This window comes from Mugil cephalus, chromosome 1 (assembly GCF_022458985.1).
Source record: "Mugil cephalus isolate CIBA_MC_2020 chromosome 1, CIBA_Mcephalus_1.1, whole genome shotgun sequence".
Taxonomy (NCBI): Eukaryota; Metazoa; Chordata; class Actinopteri; order Mugiliformes; family Mugilidae; genus Mugil; species Mugil cephalus.
Window position 1 is genome coordinate 46,138,893 of NC_061770.1, and position 20,746 is coordinate 46,159,638.

The 20,746-nt window shown below is 43.6% G+C and overlaps 2 protein-coding genes across 3 annotated transcripts in view; one reads left to right on the forward strand and one right to left on the reverse strand.

Moving 5' to 3' along the window:
* The first annotated feature begins 161 nt into the window (after window positions 1-161).
* cckar (cholecystokinin A receptor) lies at window positions 162-11,668 on the forward strand. Its single transcript, XM_047609253.1, has 5 exons — window positions 162-1,039; window positions 1,631-1,882; window positions 5,010-5,271; window positions 5,639-5,763; window positions 8,774-11,668. The coding sequence occupies exons 1-5, from the start codon at window positions 913-915 to the stop codon at window positions 9,376-9,378; spliced, it is 1,371 nt and encodes a 456-aa protein (XP_047465209.1). The 5' UTR covers window positions 162-912; the 3' UTR covers window positions 9,379-11,668.
* The window catches only part of rbpjb (recombination signal binding protein for immunoglobulin kappa J region b), a 42,837-nt gene continuing 33,316 nt past the window's right edge, over window positions 11,226-20,746 (reverse strand). The window contains exons 4-11 of one of the 2 annotated variants that reach the window (XM_047609234.1): window positions 20,512-20,677; window positions 20,169-20,343; window positions 19,000-19,161; window positions 18,628-18,740; window positions 17,398-17,538; window positions 17,092-17,247; window positions 16,901-17,004; window positions 11,226-15,692 (exon numbers count right to left, since the gene is read on the reverse strand). In XM_047609234.1, coding sequence (XP_047465190.1) covers window positions 15,335-15,692; window positions 16,901-17,004; window positions 17,092-17,247; window positions 17,398-17,538; window positions 18,628-18,740; window positions 19,000-19,161; window positions 20,169-20,343; window positions 20,512-20,677 — 1,375 coding nt within the window. In that variant the 3' untranslated portion in view covers window positions 11,226-15,334. The remainder of the gene's footprint in view (window positions 15,693-16,900; window positions 17,005-17,091; window positions 17,248-17,397; window positions 17,539-18,627; window positions 18,741-18,999; window positions 19,162-20,168; window positions 20,344-20,511; window positions 20,678-20,746) is intronic. The other variant, XM_047609240.1, reaches the window with a different exon arrangement.

Sequence of the window (20,746 nt, forward strand, 5' to 3'; positions counted from 1 at the left end):
GTTAAGAGTCTCCCTAAAGAGGCCCTTTTGTTAAGGTTGCACACCCCTTTTATGTAATAACAGGTACAGCGAGATATAACACGTTTCTGTCTCGAGGCGCTTTCTGGGGAGTTCTTCAACCAGTTTACAAGAACACACTTGCCTTCAGTACAAAACGTGTCAGCTGTGAACACGTGACTCACTCCAAAATTTTGGCATTGTTTGCCTGAATAATGGCAGCCTGTCACTCCACCCATCACAAGCAATTGCAGCCCGAGTCGACGGGCGCCCGCGTTGTCGCTGGCGTCGTTCACACGACGTCGGAGCCACCGCGGTTGAAATGTTTCGAAGAGTCACAGTAATGTGGATAACCCGCAGATTGCACAGGTTTAAAAATCTCCATCTCATTTCTGTTCTGTTTGCAGGTTGACTGCACATTTTGATTTTTTTGGGGGGTTGGAGGTGTGGACTTTTTATTCCGTGCGTAATCCTGAAAATGTTGTCGCTTTTTTTCTTTTTAATGATGCCGGATTTAAAATCGTCCGCTGTTTTAACGGTGGTGGGGATTTAAGAAGGTGGGCGGGTGTATGTGTGTGTGTGTGTACACTAACAGGCGGGCTGATGGCTCAAGAATGCAACCCTTCCACATGTTGTCTGTAGCTGGACACGCAGAGCGGCAGAGGAGCGCAGCGCGCCAGAGCGAGAGCGCACGGGAACCTGGAGAGCAGAGCGCACACTCTTCTCATTTTTCTCATCTCCTCATTTTAAAAAGCTGCAGTTTAACTTATTTATATTTTTTCCCCATCCTTTGGTGTATTTGGAGTTTTTTTTCTTGATAAAGAGCATGCCGGTTCCTCTTCATTTGACCGATTTTACTTGAGGTTATAGGAGTTTAAAAAACAAACAAAAACAAACAAACAAACAAACAAAAAAATGGAGACGTTTACAATACAAGACATGCTCATTAATTCAACCGACCTCAACAAGATTCTGTGCAATTTCGGGATCAGGAATCTCTCGGAGTGCGAGAGGGAACAGGAGTCGTCACCCGAACCTCAAGGTAAAGTGAAATGACTAATTCGTTTTTTTTTTGTAATTAAAAGTCATTTAGACTTCACCTAATCCAATATAAGATTATTTTTTAATTCAGTGACACCGTATTCATGTTAGTCATTCATTTCAGACAAATCCGTTTGACTCAAGCTTGCGCCGGAGGAGACTCCGCTCTGGGCATTTTTCTTGAGTCAGTGCGCATTACGCACACGGCTCAGGTCTCCCACAGAGACACTCCGCTGTATCTTAGTTGTGACACATGAAGTATGTTATCACTGAGGGCTAGTTCTGTATATGTCAAGTGAATGGAACTAGCGTATGCTTCAAGGACACAAAGTAGAGGAGACGTTTTTGAGTATGATCCAAGACGCCAAGGGAATTCCATGTAGTCCTTCTGCCCTCTGTAGTAACACAACAAAAGATAAAAAATGCGGACACTGGACGTTGGTTGCTGCGTGTGAATCACTGGTTTATGAATATTGGAGCTTGTTTTTCTTCTTCTTTTGCTTCAGGTGAGAGTAGAGGGGGGTGAGTCAGTTTTACGAATGACATTTGAATGTGTGCACCCATGTGTCTCCTCACGCTGTGTCTCACTCAGACATCAACCAGACAGTGCGGATCGTCCTCTACAGCCTCATCTTCCTCCTCAGCGTCCTGGGCAACGGCCTCATCATCACCGTGCTGGTGAGGAACAAGCGCATGAGGACCGTCACCAACCTGTTCCTGCTGTCGCTGTCCGTCAGCGACCTGATGGTCTCCCTGGTGTGCATCCCCTTCACCCTCATCCCCAACCTCATGAGGGACTTCATCTTCGGCATCGGGATATGCAAGCTGGTCATGTATTTCATGGGTAGGTGGACGCGTGAGCGCGGCCTTTTCAGCTCAGCTCATCTGTATTCTATAGGTTATTAAATACTGCGGCAAACACTTTTAATTGAGACGAGTCTTGGATGTTATTCAGGCTAGCTGGAACCCAATGACTGAATTTCTTCATGTTTAAATTATGTTCATATATTTATTTATTTTTTTCGTTGTCTCAGTAATTGCCCTGTTCATCAGCTAGAGGATAATTGAAGTCATCTGGGGCTGTGCAAGGTTCATTTTCCCGCCTGTTCAGATGCTCCTGGAGGTTTAATGAGCTTGAGCTATAAACAGCCAAAGGAGACATGTGGTGTCAGAATGCGCAGGTTTACCTGAAGGCATATGTGCAGCACAATTATTATTTATTTTTTTAAATTATTTTTTCATTTCCAGTTATTTGGCTTGTGATTTTTCTTTGCAGGGTACTGTTGACTAATCTATCAGAGGCCTGATTTGCGAATAATTACAGGGTTTGTCGGCAGGCTTGAGAAATGAAGTTTAGATCCCTAACAGCTTATGTCAACAAAGCTCCTGCGCCCAAAAAAAAAAAAAAAAAAAAAAAAAAAATGGCTCGAGTTCAATATTTGACGTTTTCTATTTCGCAAGGATGAAATTTTCACCTTTACACATTGTTTGGAAACTAAACTTTTGCATAGCAATGGGTGAATTTTTAAATGAGATGCAATTTTTTTAATAATTACACATTAATGAGGTTGTTCTTAAAGCCTGAAGGAGAACAGATTCTTTTTTTTAATTTTTTTTTTTTACTAAACTTTACAGGCACACTGTCATACTGTTACTGATGTACCAAAAATAGACGGCTAACCCAAAAAGTCTTGCTTTTAGTTAAGATAACATTCAGCTACAATCTTGCCCACCTCTGGAGGAGCAGAGCTGCCAAAATGAAACATAAAGAAATCAAAATGCGTGATTAAATAAATATCTTAACACGGCACAGACTTATAATATGTGTATAAATAGGCACTTCTGTTTCAATTTGTATCTGTGTGTATATAATTCATTTTGCATATTAATGTGTCTTTGTATCCGTATTTTTCCCCCAAAATTAATTATTTCTGTTACATTTCTTAATGTGTCTCTGTTTCTTAAAGGGACCGGTATTATAAGGTGTGTCATGGTTCCTTGGTAAACCACACTTGCGCTTTCTTTCATTTTGTTTTCTCCCTGTTACAGTTGTCATTGGAGCTTCCTGTATTTGTATTTCCTATCTGTGTCTGATGATAGAAAGTGTCACACTAATTCTACATACCTTTATTTGTGGGGAGGAATGTTTGCGGTGTAGTGGAAAGAGCTTTTATTTCAATCACAAAATTTAGAGAAAAGTCCCACTTTGAAGCAATAAAAAATGTAAAGCTTCTCTGAATTATTCTTTACCGTGAACCATATTAAATGAAGGATTCCAAGTGCTTTACTGAAGCAATTCAAAGGAAAGTTTTTATCGTCACAGTAACAAACAACTATTCATTCAGTTACCTTTTTCATCAAATACCCTTTTCACTTTATTAAGACACAGAACAGCTCTTTCTGCGTGTCACTTTGTTTCCTTGTTACATTTGTTTTTATATCAGCATATTAAGTCCTCCATACAGACGGACAAAAGACGCTTTAATGCGTTCAGGGACGTGAATCAGCTCTCCCCTGGCTTTAATTTGCTCCTGATTATGTTACATTCCCTCAGGTTTCTTCTTCTACCCATCAGAAAGTCCCCGCTAGTAGCTCCGTGATAAGGTGCAGCCATAATCGATGCCACACATGATACAAATACTTCATTTTTTATCCAATTACAGGCCGGCTAGGAAATGTGATTTTCATTTTTCTCCTAACTTCCTGTCGCTCCATTTGGCCGCTCGCTGGGATCAGAGTGCTGTCCCCCAGGATTATTGCATCATTTGTCCGTGCGTTTATCTGTTTACGTGTCGCTGTTCTCGGATCGGGCAGAGCTATAATTTGAATGTATTTATAGCTGTTCTTGTTATTCTTACTGAGTGTGTTAACGCTGATCTGGTAGCGCGGGGCGTGCTGGGTTGGTGCTCGGCAGTTAAATCTAATGTGACAAAATATTAATGTGTCACAGCGTAATGAACATTACAGGGAACGCGGCGGCATGTTGTGAGGATTTTAAACATTCTGGAAGTTAAAAATTCTCACGGGACAAAAAAAAAAAAAAGATTGATGCTTGATCAAATAAGATCACCATCACTAGAGGGACTTTTGATTAAATATGAAGTGACAACACAGGGCGCAATTGGCGTAGCATAAATAAACTAGCTTGTCTTTGTTAAAGAGTTAAAATAGACCAAATCAACATCAGTAACGCTTAAAATTTAACATACTGTATCGTATTTGTTTAATTCGTACAAGCGGAAAAACAACTAATTGTGGTTTTACATGTAGCATTAAAGCTAAGCTAGCGATCCAAGCTTTACTACACATTTACTGTACATACAGTCCTCTTGTACAATCAATACCGTTGACATTTATGCACGGTAAATGTGAAATTACAGCCTGCAGCTAGTTAAGTTAGCTTGACCACCATACATAGACCCACAATTTGAGTTTTATATTTGAGTTTTTGTAGCTACATAATGAACAAACATGATGTAACCAAGCGGTGAACAAGCTAACGGGAAGACATCAAAAACTGTAGTTCCTAAAACGGGCATATTAGGCTCAGCTCTACATTAAAATGTCTCTGGCCCTTCGAGATAATTTACCTATTCACGACAACAGTATTCAAATATGTATTTACAAAAAAAACACTGCTTCAATTGCAACTCAAGTCCCACCTCTTGAAGCATTTTCAAATTAGCTGGAAGTTAGGCGGAGGCAGGCACTGCCATGATGCCGACGGCCGGACACACCCACACTGAGCTTCAAACTGCTCTGACTTCTTGGGTGCAATACTGGGTATACCTTGCCAAACATGTGACACGTTATTTATTCCAAGATACCTCTGGACAAGCTAGCTCTTTTCCTGTATTTTATGCTAACGGTCCACCAGCTATGGCGTCATTATTGCAGCAAACAGTTCATTCCAAACAGGCATTCCTCTAAAGTTGCCGTCGATCTATTTTTGTGTTTTCTGGTGTGTGTAGGTGTCTCAGTAAGTGTTTCCACCTTCAATCTGGTGGCCATCTCTCTGGAGCGCTACAGTGCCATTTGCAACCCGCTGACCTCCAGGGTGTGGCAGACGAAGTCCCACGCCGCCAAGGTCATCACCGCCACCTGGGTGGCGTCCTTCATACTGATGCTGCCCTACCCCATCTCCAGCACCCTGAAGCCCTTCACCCGCCTCAACAACAGCACCGGGCACATGTGCCGCCTGGTGTGGCCCAACGACACCATCCAGCAGTCCTGGTGAGCAGAAAACAAGCACATCAGGGAGCATTATCACCCTCGCTGCCCAGGCTGGGTGTCTTCACACTCACCTGAACTTAGACTGTGAGGAAACAAAAGAAGCCCATTTCTATTTTCACATGGGGACTGTATTGATTTTCTCAGCCTGGTGCTGTTGAGGAGAGGCAGCCACTTCTCCCAAATCTGACACAAATCTGGCCCTTCAAAGTAGAAGAATTTAAAAACAGCAAAAATATACAATGAAGAATGTAAACTACATTATTAGGAAGAGATAAGACGCCACAGAATTCATGTTTGGGTTCAGGTTTCTGATCCATGAAACAGTTTGTCTGTTGTGTTTCTTACTCGCTTAAACCTGTTCTTTCAGGTATGTGTCTTTGTTGTTGCTGCTCTTCCTGATCCCTGGGATCGTCATGATGACGGCCTACGGACTCATCTCCTTGGAGCTTTACCGAGGCATTAAGTTTGAGCTGTCCAGCAGGAAATCTAGAGGTATGGTTTTACATCTGGTATATGGTCCAAACGTTACATGGAGTTCTTAGCAAACGTGACTCAAAAAATGGCAAAAAAGGCTTTTCCTTGGAACTATTTTCACAGCACAACACAGCACAGCAAACATTAGGCACATGATGGTGTGATTTGGATTGGTTTAAAATATGCTGAGTTGCACATGTAAATTTGATTTAAGGAGCGTGCCATTAAGAGCAACAATGTGAGTCAGTTACAGTCCCCTCAAAGTATTGGAACAGCAAGGCAAATTCCCTTGTTTTTGTTGTTTACCGAAGACATTTGGGTTTAAGATCAAAAGATGAGTATGAGACAAGAGTTCAGAATGTCAGCTTTTATTTCCTGGTATTTATATCTTGATGTGTTAAACAACTTAGGACATATCACTGTTTGCATTACACCACAGTATTTTTAGGTGAGCAAAAGTAATGGAACACATAATCTTAAAGTAAATAACCTGCCTCAAGCCTGCGATCCATCGCCATCACCAAACTGTTGCATTCTTCATTTGTGATACTGTTCCAGTCTTTTACCGCAGCTTGTTTCAGTTCTTGTTTGTTTCGGGGGGTTTCTGCCTCCAGTCTCCTCTTCAGGAGGTGAAATGCATGCTCCATTGGGTTAAGGTCAGGTGACTGACTTGGCCAGTCTAAAACCTTCCACTTTTTTCCCCTGATGAAGTTTGTTCATCAGGGGTGGTTTGTTGGTGGTGTGCTTTGGGTCATTGTCCTGCTGCATGATAAAATTCCTCCAAATGTTCAAAAGACAAAATGTTTCTGTACACTTCTGCTGTTCCCATCATCAGTTGCATCATCAGTAAATATTAATGAGCCTGTTCCAGAAGCAGCCATGCACCATGACATTACCTCCACCACGCTTCGCAGCTGAGCTTGTATGCTTCAGATCATAAGCAGTTCCTTTCATTCTCCACACTTTGGTCTTTCCATCACTTTAGTAGAGATAAATCTTGGTCTCATCAGTCCATAAGTTTTCTTCGAACAGTGGATTGTGATACTTTCACCCCTGCACTGTGGAGGTCATTGGTGATGTCACTTACTGATGATTTGGGGTTTTTCTTTGCAGATCTCACAATATTTCTGTCATCAACTAATGTTGCTTTCCTTGGCCGACCTGTTGGACGTCTGTTGCTCAATACACCACTAGTTTCTTTCTTAATCAGGACATTCCAAATTGTTGAGCTTGCTATGCCCAATGTTTGTCCAATGGGTCTGATTGAGTTTCCTTCTTTTCTCAGATGAAAATAGCTTGCTTTTCTCCCATAGACAGCTCTCTGGACTTCATGTTGGTTTATACTCTTTAACAAGAAACGCAAACTTCATAGGTTTCGACCCAGGCCAAAACGTAGACTAGTCATGCAGAGATATTTAATGTTTGAACAATCAACCTTAAAGATAACACCTGGTCAACAAGAAACACCTGTCAGTCACATGTTCCAATAGTTTTGCTCACTTGAAAAATGGGTGGATTCAAACTAACGGTGGGATGTCCCGAGTTGTTTAACACATCAAGATATAAATACCAGGGAATACAAGCTCACATTCTGAACTGTTGTCTCATACTCATCTTTTGATCTTAAACCCAAATGTCTTCAATGAACAACAAAAACAAGGGAATTTGCCTTGCAGTTCCAATACGTTTGAAGGGGACTGTATGTACTTAATAGTGTTTGGACAAGGAGGAACAAAGCACTCAGGCTTGGTTACACAAACTTGTTGGGTACATTTATTAAGTTTTTTAGCATGGATTTTTATTTAATTTTTTCAGAAATAAACCAAAAAAGAAAAATGTCACCAGATTCATCCCTTTAATGGGACCACTTTGTAATGTGACTTGGTTTTTGGATGTCTACCTTGTCTAGGCCCTGACAGATGCCTACGTTTACTAGCCCTTAAGAGATGTCTACCTTGTCTAGGTCTTGACAAATGCCAACTTTTTCGAGATTTTGACACATTCCTACCGTCTCTAGGTCTTGACACATGCAAACTCTTTCTAGGTCCTGATAGATTTCTACCCTCTCTAGGTCTTGACACATGCATACTCTGTCTAGTCCCTGACAGATGTCTACCTTGTCTAGGTCTTGAGAGATGCCTTCCCTTTCTAGGCCTGGACAGATGTCTACTTTGTCTAGGTCATGACACAAGCAAACACTTTCTAAGTCTTGACAGATTTTTACCGTCTAGGTCTTGACACATGCCTACCATGACTAGGTCTTGACACTTGCCAACTTTTTCTAGATCGTGACACAAGCCTACCCTCTCTAGATCTTGACACATGCCTACTCTGTCTAATCCCTGACAGATGTCTACCTTGTCTAGGTCTTGAGAGATGCCTACTCTGTCTAGGTCCTGACGCATGCAAAGTCTTCCTATGTCCGGATAGATTTCTACCCTCTCTAGGTCTTGACACATGCGTACCCTGTCAGGCCCTGACAGATGTCTACCTTGTCTAGGTCATGACACAAGCAAACTCTTTCTAAGTCTTGACAGATTATTACCGTCTAGGTCCTGACACATGCCTACTCTGTCTAGGCCCTGACAGATGTCTACCTTGTCTAGGTCCTGACACATGCAAAGTCTTCCTATGTCCCGATAGATTTCTACCCTCTCTAGGTCTTGACACATGTGTACCCTGTCAGGCCCTGACAGATGTCTACCTTGTCTAGGTCATGACACAAGCAAACTCTTTCTAAGTCTTGACAGATTATTACCGTCTAGGTCCTGACACATGCCTACCATGACTAGGTCTTGACACTTGCCAACTTTTTCTAGATCGTGACACAAGCCTACCCTCTCTAGGTCTTGACACATGCCTACCGTGTCTATGTCCTGACAGAAGCTTACCTTGTCTAGGTCTTGACACATGCCAGTTTTTTCTAGTTTTTCACACATGCTTACCTTTTCTAGGCCTTGAAAATCAGCAAAGATTTTGACTTTCAGCACAAAAATGAACTTTCTTTTCATATCCTCTTCCCTGACAGACAGACAGTCCAGCTGTGGCAGCATCAAGCCGGGCGATAGTGATGGCTGTTATCTGCAACCCTCCAAGAAGAAGAGCGTGCCAGTTAATGCCAGCAAACCTGCAGACAGCAGCAAACCCATGGTGGGCCGCGTGTGTGGCGCCAACTCTACTTCCAACCTGATGGCTAAGAAGCGCGTGATCCGCATGCTGCTGGTTATTGTCTTTCTGTTTTTCCTGTGCTGGACTCCCGTCTTCGTGGTCAATGCGTGGCAGGCTTTCGACCGGCGCTCCGCCTACCGCCTGACCGGTGCGCCCATCTCCTTCATCCACCTGCTGTCCTACACATCCGCCTGCGTCAACCCCATCATTTACTGCTTCATGAACAAGCGCTTTCGCCAGGGCATGCTGGCCACCTTCACCTGCTGCAGCTGCTTCAAGAAGAGCAGCGGAAGGAGCAGCAGCCTGGGGAAGTCGGCTGGAAGCAGGACGACTAAAGCGGAAACTGTCAGATCGAGAACAGAAGCGAAGGCCCCTGAGCAGAATGGTCATACCCCGCCAAGCGGAGCCAGCACACGCTTCACCTACACAGGCATCCGAGCATCAGCGTGGAGCGAGCTGACGTAACCTGGACTGATATGTTTGCGTGTAAGAGTGCTGGCCAGAGTGCCAACACACGAGAGGAATCTGTGGTGTGTCGTGTTAACGTAAAGCCCTCACAGTGCTTATAGGACTAGTTTATGAGCAGCTATGTTGCTTTAGCTCAGAGTACAACATGAGTGCAGCATTTATGGCCGTGGAGCAGAAGTGGTGTACATTTGGTGCTGTCACAGCAGATTAACATGGCCTAGTGTTTCCTTAATGCTTGCAGCGTCAGAGTGGCTGACTGGTGCCTGATTATATTAAGCTTCAGGGGCCAAAAGTCTGACAGAGAAAGGGAGTGACAACCTATTAGTGTCCAACATATAACCCGCTTTGAACGCATTTCATATTGCGTATGAAAATGTGCATCAGTTTTCAGAATTGGCCAAAAAGAGCAAAAGAAGCAACAGCGATTTCTCACTTCATCATCTTCTGATGCTTTAAACTTTGAGGTCCATTTAGTGTGTGACATAAAGATTCGAGGTCTCCCGGTTAAATTGTCAAAGAATCAAGTTTAAAACTAGCTAACGTGCCCTTCAAGTTCCCAAGAAGCGAGAAAATGCGATGTGAGAAAAGCTCCTGCAACCGCTCTGTAGTAGGCCCTGTATATTTTGTCTTATCTCCTTCTAGTGAGGCAGCCATTGCTTTCCAGTCATCTTTGCAAGGCGTGAAAATGAGTTACGAGACTTCTGAAACTTTCTGGACTTGTTGAACTGTCTTGCTGTGGTAGAGGAGCCCCGCGTAAACTCTCAGCTGTAATCTTTTCTTAAACAAGTAGTTTGACCTGGAGTGGTTCGAGAGCTGGGGGGTACTTTTCGCTTGTGTAATTAGCTTAACTTTTACGCTCGGATGTGCTAACTGCCTTTCAGCTGTAGCTCTGACATTTATGCAGGAAAGACATGCGTATACTCCAAAATGTCAAAGTAAAAAAATCAACTGTTTTGAAATGCACAAATTCAAACCAAAACGTATAAACATGTCGTTGTTTCTCTCTCATCGTGGAGCCGTTCTCTTAGCGGCTATCTTAGCATAAAAGCCAAGTGTGACGAACAGTTTCTCAGACACTGTTTTTGTGCAGCAAACTCTCACCCTAGTAAACAGGACTTTATTTGTCAAGCTCAGGAGCGGCTGCCTCAAAACAAAAACCATTACCTACCCCTGCGCAAATAGTCCTGCTCTCGTCCTTGACCCACTGTGAGTATATGTGTACACCTAAGGGGCATACTGTAGCGCTGTTTGTACTATGGGAACTGGATAGGCCTTATCGTTGGGACTTAAAACACCTGGAGCGCCTCTTCAAAGAGCGAACTGCCGGCTCTACCCGCCCGATTTCCACGGATTCCTTACTGTTAAATATAGCAGCATTGATGTAGCAACTTATCCCCATTGTATTACAGTCTCCTTGTTAACAACAGTGTTTTTTAAATTCTTTTATGTATGAAGGAAGCGAGTTTTGAAGAATCTTTGGACAAATAATTGAATGTATAAATATGATCTGGGTGTGGCTCTGTGCACAAGGATACGTGGTGCACTCTTGCAAATCGATGACTAATTTACCGATGACTTACCATTAAGACTCGGGGGAAGAAGAACCCGGAGCTTTTAAGAGGGGAATCTGTGGCGACGTCCTCGCAGACATAAGAGCTCGATTTGGGCTCGGCCGATGCCCTCATCCCGCAAAGCACCGGAAGACGATGTTTACCTGTGACTGGAAAGGAGAAAAAAAAAAGAAAAGAAAAAAAGGAAAAATGTCTCAGATTACCTACGATTATTCAACATTTATAAATGTACTTGCTTGAGCTTCAGACGACAATTAAAAATCGTACACAAAGTAAGATTTTATATCACTTTTTTATTTGTCATTTTTATGCCAATATTGCAAGTTTTTTTTCCACTTTTTTTCTTCTTTTAATGACATACAGATTTGAGCATGATCTGGAGCTGCAATATGTACAAAAACAAACTAACGTATGTTATCAAAAAAAAAAAAAAAAAACAACAAACAAAAAAAAGAACAAAAAACCGTCCCCTTTGTTTTGACGTTATTGCTAAATGTTACAAACGGCACAGGTTTTTCTACCATCAGCAACCCTTTGAGCACTGAGTATACTACCACAATGACACCTCTGCTTACCATTTACTAGAATAATACACAGATACAGTGAGAAAAGTGAGAGACAGTGAAAGGACGCGAAGGAGAGGAGGGGGGAAAATGACGAGAAAAGAAGAGTGATCCAGGCTGCAGCGAAGCTAAGCGTGAAGGGCTGCGTGTTAACAAAAAAAAAAAAAAAGAAAAGAAGAAGGCGAGAAAATTTCAAATGTACACACACACACAAGAAAAAAATAAATCGTAAAAAACGCGACAAAGAGCGAGGATGAAGTGAGAATAGAAAGGTTAGCGCTCTGTAGTGCAAACAGCCAAATAGTCTTAAGGAGAAGTAAGGCTGAGTGCGACAGAGAAGGGCTCCACACTCCTTTTTTTTTTTTCTTATTTGTTTAAAGCTGCCTCTCACTCTGCCCTGTTTTGTTTAGCAGTGCATGAAAACTACATTATAAAAGACATTTGGCATATTAGAGGATACATACATTGTTCAGAGCTCATTATAAAACAAACACAAGAACAGCTGCTTTTGGAGGTGTAAAACAACCAGACACACAAAGAGAATAGTAATGATGGCGTTCTTTTTTTTCTCTCTCTCTCTCCCTCTCAAAGCTTTATCGCCCGAGTTAATACAGCGTGCACCTTTACGAAGGCATGTAACATTTTTATTGATTTTTTTTTTTTTCATTTTTGTGTTTTTTGACCCCTTTTGACAGTTTCATCCCCACATGTTCTGCATCCTCCCCCGTCCCTTAAAACCGCCTTAAAAGAGAAACGTAAGCCAGCTCGGATTGTCAAGGCGACACATTTATTTTGAAGAGCATGCATCACCCACCCACCCCCGCGCGTTTGTGTCGGTTTGTGACGAAGCCGCTCCATCCGGCGGGAAGAGACGAGCCGGGGGGGCGGGGGATGGTTCGGCCTAAAGAGGCGACATGTAAACAAAAAGGAAAAGACCCCTAAAAATATCCAAGCTTGAGGGGAACGGATGGAGGGATGAGGGGAGGGGGGGGGAAAGTGTGACGCTAATGCAGAGGCTGTGTTAAAAAACTGGCTGAATTTAGAGCTAGAAGACGTAGAAAAAACATTAAAAATCTACAGTTAAGATTCTGTGAGCTCCATCCTGCAGAGTAAAGGGTTCAGGTTGACCCGCAGCTCGAAGAAGCGCCGATATTTTTTTATCCGTTTATTTATTCATTTGGATGCTACACCGCCGCTCGCAGCACCTTCAGCTCCTCCGCGGGTTCCGGGACGCACAGGAAGTGGCCTCTTTTAAAAAGAAAATATAAAATAACAGGCCGACCTAGGCAGCAAGGGCAATAATGCACTTTTTCTTTTTTTCTTTTTCGACATAAGACAAGGGGAAACTTTGTACCAATAATTTAAAAAATATCAATATTACAATATAAAACATTTAACATTAATGACAAACAGAAGGGCAAAGATGGCGAAACGGGGGCACAACTTTATCTCTTTTCCACCGAAACGGGGCAAATCCTCTTTTTTTTTAGTTCCTATTTTTGCGTGTGAGAAAGTTTCGAGATACTTCATCAAGCAGACATTCAAGTTCTTTTTTGTTGTTGTTGTTGTTGTCGTTTTGTGTTCCCCAGAAGTGTATACAGTCGCACTGTAACACCAATAATCACACGTATTGCCTCTGAATGTTCGTCCACGGTTATCGGGGTCCTGGTGGAAGACAGATTTTTCTTTTTTTTTTTCTTAAAAGACGGTTTGTTTTCTTGGAGAGGAGATTGAAATGGAGCGAGTCTGACTCAATATTCCATTACACACACACGAACAAACAAACAAACAAACAAACAAACGCACGCGCGCGCACACACACACAGATTTGCTGGCTGGTGAACTAGTGCTCAGGCGGACAAGATACGACGAAATGACCTGTACAATATTGCTGTTATGTTCGGAAAAACGCACACATTTTTCGAAGAAACGCACACTTAGAAGGCCTTTATACTCCTACAGGAGACGCGGTCGCCACGGACGCGTGCGAGGACGCTGGGAAGGAAGAAGGCCGAGCGGAGCTTTTTTTTGCGGCGCTCGTCAGACGTTGTACCAAAAGAGAGATGGGGGTGGCGCGCACCGCAACGAGAATAAAAAAAACAAAAAAACAAAAAAAAAGAAACAAACAAAAGGGTTATAATTGTACTTGTACACCAAGGATGGAGGAGAACCCCTCAGAAGGCTGCTTTGCATGTAAAGGTGGTTCTAGAGGCGCAGCCGCGATAAGAAGTCGACAATCTTATCGGGTTCTTCCGAGGTGAGTAAACAGCAGTTAAAAAATGTCTTTTGTTTTGTTTTTTTGAGTGCGTGTGTAATTGAAGTTTTCAGTAAGGCCACATCAAATTGAAAAGTTTTTTCGTTTTTTTTTTTTTTTTTTTTGGAAAAAGATAAATGCCAGCAGAACTACAGCACACACTGGAAGACACCCGGCTAGGTGCGCTCTCCGACGTTCACTATTCGACACGTTAGCGGTGACCGATGCGGATATGTGACGGGTTTGTACGCGGTAAGAATATACAGTACTAAGGCTATCCTTTACGTCGACGACTACGCTCGTTACATTAGTCTGGAAATGGCGAACTGACTCGTTTTTCGTAACCATGGAAGTCTAGTTATTTATTTTTTTTTTGTTTTTTGTTTTTTTTGTTCTGCAAACGTTGCTATGGCTCCACGTGAGATGTACTGATGCGTATACTTTCCAGGAGACTTAGCGCACATAGAGTATTGCAGGCAAGGCAGAGGCGTTGCTTAAAGCTTTTCTTTTTAAAGACTTCATAAAAACCAAAGATAAAAAATAGGCCCTCTGAGGTTATTCCCCAATTTTTTTAAAAAAACGAACAAACGAACAAACAAAGGGAAAAAAAAAACAACCTTCGCTTATGTAAATAAACAACCCAGACTTCAGATTTTTTTTTTTTTTTTCCCCCCTAACAGAAGAAGTATCAAAAGAAATCAATCTGAAAAGCAGGCGTTTGTAGTAAGGTCACAATAACATACAGGTTGGGATTTTGGACCTCAAAAAAGGGGGGAAAACAAAGCCCAAAGCTCAGAGGAAGAATAGAAACTATTTGGTAACAAAAGTGTACTATATGTTTAATACAAAAAAGGTATGGAGAAAAATGTACCTTTACTAAAGCTTATACAAGATCCTTGGTCCATAAAAACTATGTTATCGTCACGTTTTATGTGTGTCCCTCGGCATCCTCGCGCTCCCTCCAACAACAATACATCCGTCGGGATCCCGCGAAACGAACGCAAAACGACACGGAAACAAAAAAAGGGAGAATCGGGAAACGAGTGGTGGGAGGCGAAGGGCGGCGCAAAAAAAAAAAAAAAAAATTCGGCTTTCCTTCCAAATTTTCTTTCTTTCGGATTTTTTTTTGTTTTTTTTCGTGTGTTGTGCACGGTGGATGTATTGTTGTTGTGGTGGTTTCCCGTTCTCACAGCTGTAGAAAGGTGCTGGTGCTCTGAGCCTGCGGGAACTTCACTCATTCCAAACACCAGGGCTGGATAGGCAGGTCCCTAAAGTAACCACAGGAGAGGAGGGGGGGAGGGGGAGGAGGGTGAGGGGGGCGCGTCAAGGAGCACTTTTTTTTTTATTCCCGTCGGCTGACGACTTTGCCATGTCACTCCTTCAAGATTTCCCCCGCGTCGGCTCCCACGTCCCGCCGGTTCATCCACGTCAGCTTCTTTGTATCCAAAAATTAATACGCAGCACTTTAGAGTGAGTCAGTTTTTTTGTTTATTTCCTATAGTCTTTATATACCTTATGGTATATTTGCTCTCAAGGCATACTGTATGAGTGGCCCCCGGTGTGCGTTAGGAGACCACGGCCGCGGCGGTGGAGGATGAGGATGTGACTCCCGCGTTGGAGGTGCTGTTGGGGCCGTAGACGGCGGAGCCGGGCTCCTGGCCGATGCCGCCGCCCCCGCCTCCGCCGCCGCCGCCGCCGCTGCTGAGCAGGCTGGAGTTCCCGGCCCGCAGGATGGCCCCGGCGGCGCTGCAGTGCGGCCTGGGCCCGGGCTCCGGCGTGTAGGTGAAGGTCAGTGTGGTGGAGTAGATGATGCCGTCGTTCCGCACCAGCGTGACGGGCACCTGGACGGGCTGCCGCACCCAGCGCCAGCCCTCGCGGAACGCCGAGATGTCGGGCACCACGCACAGCATGCTCTCCGCGCACCTGCACACGCAAACACACGGGACAACGTTACAGCCGGCGGGTCTGAACCAGTTCCTGTCACAACCCATGTTACAATCGAGGGACAAAAATGTCCTCTTCAAAACCACCTTAAAAATCTTTTAATCCACTTCAGCACTAATCATAAATACAAAAAACTCTTTATTTGCCAGTGATGCTTCACAAATTGATCATAAAAAAAGCACAAAACTGGAAAGTGGGTTTTTCTTGGGGGGATTATTAGAGATGAACATGTCAGTGATTAGCAGCAACATTGACTTTGATGGATTTTTATTTTTTTTGTAGTAGCTGATTCAAAAAATGAATTAAAACCCACTGAAATCCATTGAAACCGCTTCTGCTGCTGCTGCTGCACTTTGGCTTTTTTCTGCTTCTGTCTTTCATGTTAATAAGATGGAAAAAAATGTGTTTATTTCTTTGAGGAACATTGGTTTGGTTTTGTAGATTAAGACGCCTGTTATTTATTTACATCACGTCTTGGGTTTTATCTCACGAGATGTAAAGTCGAAGTGGCTGTTCGGAAACATTTGAACTGAAACTATTCAATGAATCTGCTTTGCTTCGGAGAGTTGTCTGATTTCCAGCCACTGACCAACCAGGACCCTGACAAAACTCACTGTAACAGTCCAAATATGGACGGCGACGTCTCAGTGTCTTAAAGTCCACCGTCACAGTGGGAGGATGTTTGGGTTTGAGAAAGGGCGAAGTTTTCCCTGTTTAAAAATTCCAATTAGTTTCAGAATTGTTATTTTTTTTTGGTATCCCTCAAAGCAGCAGCCACCGTATAAAAATTTTAAATGATCCTGGCTGACAAAGAGCCACGTCGTCATCATCTCCACCTTTGTGCTCCACTGAGGTAGCTACGGACTCCACCATGTCTCCAGCTTAACGCTTGGTGGGTGGCACTAGTAAACACATAAAAACTAATCACTCTGTAAAACTCGACATGACAGAGGAAAAACTAAGGAGAAGGGTTTTACTAGAGGGCTGCGCTGTAGCATGACGGCTTTTAAACACTCAGAGTAGCTGCACTGAGGAAGAATGAGCAGAATCCACCATATGTTCAGGTGACGTAACGAGAGATGAACCGGTGACGCTGAGTATTTGTGTCTTTACGCGTCTGCTGTATCTGCAGCATCAGGTCTGAAAAGTGCTTTTTTGAAAGCCTTTACAATGCTAATCAGACCCACCTGTACATGGTCTCGGCCTCGACGTCTCCGAACCAGACCCGCAGATTTGGAGTGAAGTTCTGTCCCGTCAGCTCCAGCATGGCCACGTCCCCGCCACCGTTTAGCTGCAGGTCGACAAGGTAACCGAGTTAAACGAAAACTAAAGAAATCCGCACTGTGCCGAGGTGTCCCGTCCCGTCTCCTCTGCGTACCTGTAAGCTCTCTACCACAGGCACGGGGGTGACGGGGGAGTGGACGGGGCCCATGCCCTCGTAGAAAGTGTATTCAGCCTTGTCTGTGCTGATGATTGTCCAGGAGGCGCCGTCGTTGATCATCTCCTTGTTTGGTTCCTTTGGGCATGGAGTGGCCTGGGAGGAGAGGACGAGGGAGACACGAGGTATTTTTAGGATTATTCACACCCCGCTCAAAGATGTTCTTGTCTCTGTCTAATGCCGTGATCCTCAATCAGAGGGCGACATGACTGTGAAATGATGTGCAGAGATTACAGAGACACTGACTTGAAACTGGATGATCCTTTCTTGGGAAAGGCACAGGTACATGCGCTCCGTGTCCTTCAGGTAGAAGGCACACTTGTGGAGCTGAGAGACGGGGTCGTCCGCGTCCAGCAGCGCCGTCTGCTTGTCCACCTTCCTGATGATCTGGAAGGAAGAGACGGAGAGAGAGAGAGAGGGCTTAGGACGGATGGATGGATGGAGGAGAGGACGGAGGAACGGGACAGGCAGGGAGAGTGGAGAAGAAGAAATCTGAAAGAATTTAGCAATATAAAGTCAGGCGGACACAAGGAAAAGAAAAAACCTAACGGTGCAGGAAGAGCACGGAAGAAAGATGATCTGAGGAAAAATGAGATGAGCTGCTTACTCACAACATGAGTTATTGTACGACTAGATAGGAAACTGCAGGAAAACGTGCTCGGATTCAAAGCGTCTGTTTTATCTCATGTCCGTTTGAATTCACTTATTTTCTGTCTTGATTTACAACTCACATTCATCTCCATTAAAGAACCATGATATGCTAACGTAGCTTAGAACAGTTATTCTCAACCGGGGCTCCGCAGACCCCTAGTGGTCTGAGGCGCAATTGCAAGGGGTCCGTAAAAATAAACATTTTTGTTTTTGTTTTTTTTAAAAAAGGGTTAGTTTACTCAAATAAAACTGAGACTTTTATCTACCTAAACTACATTTCTCTAATTATATCTGTTTCACAGGTGTAATTTACTGTGTTTTATTAAGAAATCTTGCTCCTGGTTGCGTTGCACTGATGCTGTTAATACAAACTTAACATGATCTGCATCCATTTCAAATTATGAGTTTCCTGCTGTTTCAGTGGGCGTTCACCATTCACATCTTAATAATGATCTTATTGTGAAACAAGGTGTTGTGGGAAACTCATTAACTTTCATGTTCAGGTTAGCACTTGAAATTAAGCTAATGTTTGATAGGGGAGGTCGTCAGCGTAGATCAAAAATATGCAGGGGGTCCAGGACCCAAAAAGGTTCAGAAACACTGGCTTAGAATAAAGACTGAAGTAAAGGGTAAAGATGGAGGACCCTGAACGTTTCATTTCATGTCTGATGCTTATATTAGACTAATATTACCACCGACAACAACAACAAAAAAAGGTTGTACTATTCCTTTAAATTCTCCCCATTTGCTTGTAATTTCATTTCCCCGGCCTCTCTACTGGGCTCATTGATTTTGTTTCCCCATATGAAGTAGTGTGATTGTTACCAGTCTGGGCAGGGCCATGCCGGTGACAGAGCACACCAGCTTGACTGTCTGGCCGTAGTGGATGTAACCGTCTCTCACAGTGAACTCCTCTCCTTCTGACTCCTCGTCGTCCACTGGGAACACAAGAAAACAGCGGCGTCAGCTCTCCGGCCGGCCGGCCTCCCACCAGCTTCGGTTTTCGTACGCTAAAAGCCCACGTTTCAATCAATCGGCCGCTTTCTTTGTCTGCGCCGAAGCAGCCGTGTTATTACTGCGACGCGGCGTGGGGTTTGAAATGAACAGAGGGACGTGAAGGGAGGGTGACAAGCTGTCAAATAACCACACACACTTCACACGATGCAATGAAAACTTGAAAACTTCACGGAGACTCACGGAGGTGGATGTAAAAAGCGCCCCACTGCTGGGAGCTGGCGTGGAAGTTGCCGCCCTCCACGTGTAGGTAGCGCGTGCTGACGGTTTGGGACCGCAGTCGGTTGAATAGCGCCACCTTGGTCCCCGACGCGATGCACACTGAGGACAGAGACGACACAGATGCTGGAATGTTACATAATGACCTGAAGATGACACGTTGCGTACAGGGTGGCTCTAGTAACGGGGTGACAGCAGGAGGGAAAGGGAAATAACTGGGTTATCAACTGGCACAATGATTTACTGATACGCCGCCCTCTAGTGGCGGGATAATAATAAACTGTACATCTTTGCAAACTTAGAAAATGTATTGATTAGATCATCATAATCAAATAAAATGAATAAATACACAGCGAGAAGGAAGCTGCTTGTTTTACATAAAAGTCTCAACACTTTCTGGTCAAAGTTTTTCCTTCTTACTCCTTTACTGTCTCTGATAAAAACAGATCTTTGGAGGCCAACTTTGTTTAATAAAAAAGAAAAAAAACAAAGCTTAGTATCTTAGCTCAAATAACCAGCTGAGGAGTCGAGTGTCCCCACGTTCGAGAGAAGAATCCACACCTTTCGTGGTATTCGTCAACTCACAACGGAAGTTTCCCGAAAACCATCAAGTTTCCTGACTTTTTCAGAAACGTTTTCTGTGAATGTGACTCAGCTGCGTGCGAGGAACATTTCCAGCAGCCTCGTCCTCTATTTATTCCTCTTCATTCATTTCCTACATTAAGTTATCCGCTGTTTGCTTTGGGTGGCTCCTAGACTTCAACAGTTTCCTAGCAACGAAAGTGATGTTACCACACGAATGCCCGTCAGTTCATTTATACGTGTCAGCATCCATCTGAAGACAGTGATGACAAAACTTTTTTTTTCTTTCTATCAGGGTTTTTCCAGTGGACTGTACAGAAGAGGAATGTAGTTCACCTCGATCGCTAATGAGATTTCAATAATTTGCTGTTAACATCTTACATTTTCTTTAACATCTTCACAATAAAAGCTTTATCTGCAGTAATTTAAAGGTCTGAGACTAAGAAATAATCAGTACAGCTACAAAAGAAAACTTTCCAGATGAGGACATGAGAAGCTGCAATCAGAAATATGGAAAACATTTGACTCAAACACACAGGATTGAAACTCACAATCAGCATTTTTGAGGGACTGCTTCTTTTTGGAGGGTTTGGAGATGACTTTGATCCTCTTGCTGAGGAAGACACCGATGTCAGCGCTGTTGCCATAGAACATCTTGACGGACAACATGAAGTGCTTTCTCTTGTCGGAGTCGGATATGTACAAGGTTTTGGCTGTGCAATAATTCTGCGGAGGAAGACGTTGGAGACAGAGACGGGAAAGAAACCATAAAAACCTCCTAAAAAGGCTCAGGCATTCAGTCAAGGGAGAAATCACTGGGGTTAATACTCTTCAAAAGCACTGAGGCGACATGTGAGGCGTGTTTTTGCGTGAAAGTAAATGACAGCACGGTACCTTTCCCTCTAAGTTGAGCTGTTGCATTTCTTGGTCGCTGTTGCCGATGCCGATGAAGGCGCAAGGCTGCGACTCCTGCTCGGTGCAGCCGTCTCGCTCCATCTGCTCCTTCTTTTTCTTCCAGCCGCTGCCCATCAGGTACACGCAGGGAGGAGGGCAGAAGAACCTGCACGCGCACAGATTTATTATTTGTCGGTGTACGTGGACGACCTCGGTCCAAGTCTTCAGATTCAGA

Coding starts and splice junctions, on each gene's coding strand:
- cckar (XM_047609253.1), top strand. CDS start 913: ATGGAGACGTTTACAATACAAGACATGCTCATTAATTCAACCGACCTC. Junction 1,040..1,630: donor GTCGTCACCCGAACCTCAAG/GTAAAGTGAAAT, acceptor TGTCTCACTCAG/ACATCAACCAGACAGTGCGG. Junction 1,883..5,009: donor GCTGGTCATGTATTTCATGG/GTAGGTGGACGC, acceptor TGGTGTGTGTAG/GTGTCTCAGTAAGTGTTTCC.